Source organism: Primulina eburnea, chromosome 12 (genome assembly GCF_022965805.1).
Source record: "Primulina eburnea isolate SZY01 chromosome 12, ASM2296580v1, whole genome shotgun sequence".
Taxonomy (NCBI): Eukaryota; Viridiplantae; Streptophyta; class Magnoliopsida; order Lamiales; family Gesneriaceae; genus Primulina; species Primulina eburnea.
This window is the reverse complement of record NC_133112.1, coordinates 27363157-27368648: the sequence shown is the minus strand read 5'-3', so window position 1 is coordinate 27368648 and position 5492 is coordinate 27363157. Positions and strand designations below refer to the sequence as shown.

The 5492-nt window shown below is 36.3% G+C and overlaps 1 protein-coding gene across 2 annotated transcripts; it reads left to right on the top strand.

The window, feature by feature from the left end:
• The first annotated feature begins 271 nt into the window (after window positions 1-271).
• On the top strand, window positions 272-3287 carry LOC140808230 (homocysteine S-methyltransferase 1). 2 transcript variants are annotated; one of them, XM_073165305.1, is made up of 8 exons: window positions 272-598; window positions 1447-1503; window positions 1618-1817; window positions 2054-2183; window positions 2409-2612; window positions 2685-2756; window positions 2844-3014; window positions 3103-3287. In XM_073165305.1, the coding sequence occupies exons 1-7, from the start codon at window positions 434-436 to the stop codon at window positions 2982-2984; spliced, it is 969 nt and encodes a 322-aa protein (XP_073021406.1). In that variant the 5' UTR covers window positions 272-433; the 3' UTR covers window positions 2985-3014; window positions 3103-3287. The 2 variants fall into 2 exon arrangements, with proteins under 2 accessions (XP_073021406.1, XP_073021405.1); XM_073165304.1 differs by having other exon boundaries at window positions 2844-3287.
• Window positions 3288-5492: the final 2205 nt, after the last annotated feature.

The following is a 5492-nucleotide window of genomic DNA, read 5'->3' as shown; positions in this document are numbered from 1 at the left end:
GACTATATATGAAGTTTGACAATATTTAGACGACCGTAATCACATGATGATAAATATATAATACTAAAAAATTCAATTTTCAAAATTTAGAAAGAAAAAAAAAAATAATAAACAGAATTCTTTCAGGGAAAAGAAATGGAAAAAAATAATGAAGAATTGGTATAGAAAAGTAGGTAAGATTTAGCTTGACAAGTAAAATTACCAAACAATAGCGTAGACTACAACAAAGTTTGTAAATAAACCCCAAGTTAAGCCAAGTAAGAACCTTGAATTAGAATCCGTCCACGTTCACACGTTAGTGCCAGTCAGCAGATTCCAGGCGAACGGATACCTTAAATATTCCGAAACGCGCATACAGAATCGACGTGCCTCTTTGTTCTTTCTTCCTTCGAAACTCCTTATTCGGGAAAGCCTCTCTGTTGCTTTGAATAACATGGGGCGAGAGAATAATGCGTTGGAGGATCTGATAGAGAAGGCCGGTGGTTGCGCCGTCATAGACGGCGGTTTTGCCACCCAGCTCGAGAGCTACGGCGCCTCCATTAACGACCCTCTTTGGAGCGCCTTATGCCTGATCAAAGACCCCAATCTCATCAAACGGGTATTAAATTATTACGCGTTTTGTTTGTCATCACAGGATCGAGATTTTGATTAACGTTGCACTTGTAGATAACCTTCGATTTACAAAATTTTTTTGTACATAAATTAATGAAAATGGGTTGTTTTGTGAATGAGATTTTAGCCTTTGGGTCAGATTCATGGAAATGTTGTATTTTGTTTTTCTTTTGAAAAAATGAATTCCATGAAGAATGTATAAAAGTCAAATTAATTAAGAATTTCGAATGACTTATGTGTGGGAATCTGGGGTACTTGCAAAGCTCTCTCTCTAGTTACCAAGTTAACTAATACGAAGGTTGGTTTGATCACAACTAATATACAGATATGTTGCACACCTACCGTGCACAACTATATGAACATCGATGAGGTGTCACTCACCCATTAGATGTGATGAAATATAGAAAAATTGTCCATCCAATGGGTGAGTTACTTTATGGTAACTCAACTATAAAGTAACTCAATGAACTCGAATTTCAAAATTTTATGTATCTCCCATGAACTTATTTTCTTAAAGAAAATATAGATAACGTTTAAAATTCGACCTTTTGAAAACATAAACACAAATTTTGCATCCTTGCTTCCATTTGTTCGATGGTTACCCTTGGACTAATTGCCATGAGGGAACGTCCAAGCCACCATATGCGTTTTCAAACGTGGTGCCCGTATTTTTTTTCCATGCATTCTGTATCTCAAATGTATGTGGTCCTTTGGGACGATACCTCAAAAGTAACATCGAATTATCAGACTCAGATTTGTTTAAAGATTATTTTTCAAGTTGAAATTTGACGAAAGAGGCGGAATAGTTATCCGTGTTTCAAAAATGGGTTACAGGTACATTTGGAGTACTTGGAAGCTGGTGCAGATATATTGGTAACTTCATCATATCAGGTCCACACCATTATTGTCTTCTTATTGGATTTTTACATCAAGTAAAATGGTTTAGTTTTGTAAGTTTAATTGAAACTGAGTTGGAAAGTTTTGATTTACCTTGTGAATGAACAGGCAACTCTACCAGGATTTCTATCCAGGGGATTGTCCATGGAGGAAGCAGAATCATTGCTTACCAAAAGCGTGAGCATTGCTGTCGAAGCCCGTGATAAGTTCTGGGTCTCCGGAAAATCTGGAGACAATTACAGCAGGGCATTGGTTGCCGCATCCATCGGAAGCTATGGTGCGTATCTTTCCGATGGTTCGGAGTACAGGTGAGTAGAATGTTTGCTCAAATAACTTATGATCTTGTTTGCCTATTGTCCGACCAAGTTGAACGTGGTGCTCTTGTTGGATATTAGTTTCGGGCAATGATTTCTTGGTCTCTGGTTCACACATGCTGAGCATGATAAAGTATAAAAAAAACTATTTTCCATGTCTCCCCTAGTGAACTTAAGTTTTCACGGCAAATGACTTTCAACGACTTCAATGCATAACACTACGAATGCAGTGGGAATTATGGACCTCATGTAACTTTGGAGAAATTAAAGGATTTCCATCGCCGTAGGCTGCAAGTTCTTGTGGAAGCAGGGCCAGATTTGCTTGCTTTTGAGACCATTCCAAACAAACTAGAGGCTCAGGTACTCTTTCACATTTTTAGAATGCCATGGAAAATTTCGTGACGTTTCCATGCATTGCAAACTATGTTTTCGAACAAAATAATTGTGAACATTGCTGTCAGTTTAAGCTGGTTGCGGAAATTGACGACAATTGGAGTTGAAGATCAATTTCTAAAATTTGAATAGCTTTAGGCAGTAAGTTCTGTCTTGTGATTAAAATTTAATGATCTGAGATATAACTGACAGGCTTGTGTCGAGTTGCTCGATGAAGAAAAAGTCGAGATCCCATCTTGGATTTGTTTCAGTTCAGTCGATGGCGAAAATGCTCCCTCGGGAGAAAGCTTTGAGGAGTGCCTTGACATAATCAACAAAAGTAGCAGAGTTGCTGCAGTTGGAATAAACTGTGCACCACCTCATTTTGTTCTTACACTTGTACAGAAATTCAAAGAGGTAATTGAAAATTTAATGGTTACAAAGTTTATTTATGTCTTCAATTTTTTGATGAAAATGTACAATGTGCAGTGGACTAGGAAGGCCATAGTTGTGTACCCAAACAGTGGTGAGATATGGGATGGCATGGCTAAAAAATGGCGGGTGAGTTCGAAACTTTAGCTCATCATTATCCATCACTACTTGTATTGTTTGATCTTGAAACCTGATTTTTGTACCCAAAATTTTCAGCCATCCAAGTGTTTTGATGATGAAAAATTCGAGATATTTGCATCACAATGGCGGGATGCGGGTGCGAAACTCATAGGAGGCTGCTGTAGGACTACGCCTTCTACTATTCGCGCCGTTTCTAAAGTTTTGAAGAAGAGATGAGAAGAGGAATTTTAGAAGTATAAAGGTTGTGTTGTTGTTCCAATGCTAGTTTATGGCTTGTATTATTTATTGATTAACCTGTTCTAAAATTTTTCCCATTTATCTTACACGGGAAAAGGGTAAGGGCTTAAATCATTAATATAACATAGTCATTACAACACAAGTTATGCTAAGAGAACACGATGGTTTGGTAATCATCCATGGTTTCGAGGATCAGCGTCGAGTAAGTTCACATGATCACCAAGATCCAGCACTATACTCGTTTGCGGAGCCAGCAACTTGATACTATCCAGGCTAAATTTATTTTTATAACAAAATATAGAGTATTTCATGTCAATTAACTTCGTAGCTGAGATAAAATCTTAATTTTATTGGTTCAATCTTTCTTTTTCTATTTGTTGTTGCTGATGACTGCTACTTCATCGAAAATATCATGCTTTTGGTGTGCTTTTTCATCAAGTTTGAAGATATTTTTATAGGGGATGAAGCTGGAGGGTTACAACATGTCATTATCTCCACTTAATGGCCATAATCAGCAATTATTTAGCTGTTACTAATCCATAAAAATCTGCTGAAAATGCTTCAATTTGATGTCATTTTTTCATTCATTATTTTGATGTTACAAGGCCATTGGAATATGATGGTAATGTTGTTAAATTAGAATTTCAAAATTCAAAATCTTGGCTGTTACAAGGCCATTGAAATGGCCGATATGCTTGTTTCGAAAATCATGGTTTTCACATACCATTAGCTCATAACTTTCCATTGCTATACAAAAACATGTACAAGCGGATTTCGAAATTTTCATGTTTAGGCTGTTACCTATACTAAACTCGTATGGTTTAAATCAAATACCCGAGTTAAAAAGAAAGCCGTAGTCATAAAATTCTTGAAGAATAAGTGAAAGCTGGTCTGGACTTCCAAGAGCTGATCCGAGAGTCATTCTAACCGATATATGCTGATATATGTTGAAGTTGTGTAACTTTTTCTTCAGATTTTCCTGATGTATATTCTGAGTAATTCACACCCTAGATTAACTCCTTATCTACTGCTCCTCATATGCCATAAATTTTGTGTATATTTATCAAAAATCTAGTGGGTAACGACATTCATATATGTTATGTGAACCGAAAAGAAGCTGTATTTAACTTTCGTGTAAAAGGTTCTCAAACAATTCGAATGTTACGTTTCTTGGGATTTTTGGAGCAAGAAATCACAAGTTTAAACAAAATATAAATTATAATAGGAAGAAGGGCCTCAAATATTTTGAGTGGCTTCTTCGGCAGATTATGAGTGTTTAATTTTCAAGAAATTGTCATATCCGTTGGCAATTTTATCACATATAAATACATGACCAACAAGTATATTGTAAAAAGACACAGAAGATGGAAAGGCCACAAAAACCAAGCTCAAATTATGATCGCCCAAGTCGAGCTCAATCAAATAACTATGGCGGGGAATACACGGTCCTGCTATATCTGATAAAACTCATGTAAAGGAAAAATTCCAAAGATATCATGTTACATTTGAAATATAAGATCGGATTAAAACAAATCTCCACAAGTCTAGTATTTTGAGGACTTGTCTCACTGAGAGTTATTTCTATAAAATATATAGTTCATCCCAACTCTATAAATACGATATATTTCCCATCATTTTATGCATTCACTCTTTCTATCACTAGCACTATGTTGATCGCACACTTAAGTTATGTCTCGGTACTAACTTAAGAACCGGATGTTCTATGTCGGAAACACTTATGACACCCTTTAATATTTGTTCATCTACGAAGATTTGTATTGAAATTCAGCTCGGTCCATAACCGAATTAAAATTCAGCACGGTCCGTTTCATATCAGCAAGAAGTATTAGGCTCACCTGACCGAACCTAAACTATATTTTTTGGTATCATCAATGAGCGCCATATGTGGGAAGTTAAAGAAACATAGATAAAATGGTCAGAGGATGAGGAATACATGCTGGCCTTGGAAGAGGTCGAGCGGTGAATAAGAAGAATGTGAACAATGACCAAGAGACTCAAAATAATCCACCCCCACCTCCTCTACTAGTATTCAATATCGCGGAGCTTATGCAACTGACATTGTCATTGTAGAGCAAGTGTCGGCTCAAATTCAAGGGGAAAATCCACCCCACCACCTCCTCTAAATCAGAACTTATATCACGACGAGATGGGAAGGTTACGTGTGAGGCTCAATAATTAAAATACATTTAATTATCAAACAAAAATGATTTATTTAAATTTGCAGCGGAAAAATGGTTTAAAATACTTTAAAATGGACCTTAAGGCTTGGAAAAAAATTTCGATAGGACCTCTCCGTAAAAAGGACATACCAAAAATTTAAAATATCTATAAAAGAAAATGACTCAAGGACGATGGTGTGATATTCATAAAAAAACACATGCAAGTACCGACCAGACACAAAACATAAATATCACAGGCAACAGTTCAATTTAGCCGGCAAGGCTTCCCAACAACAAAAATTAATTC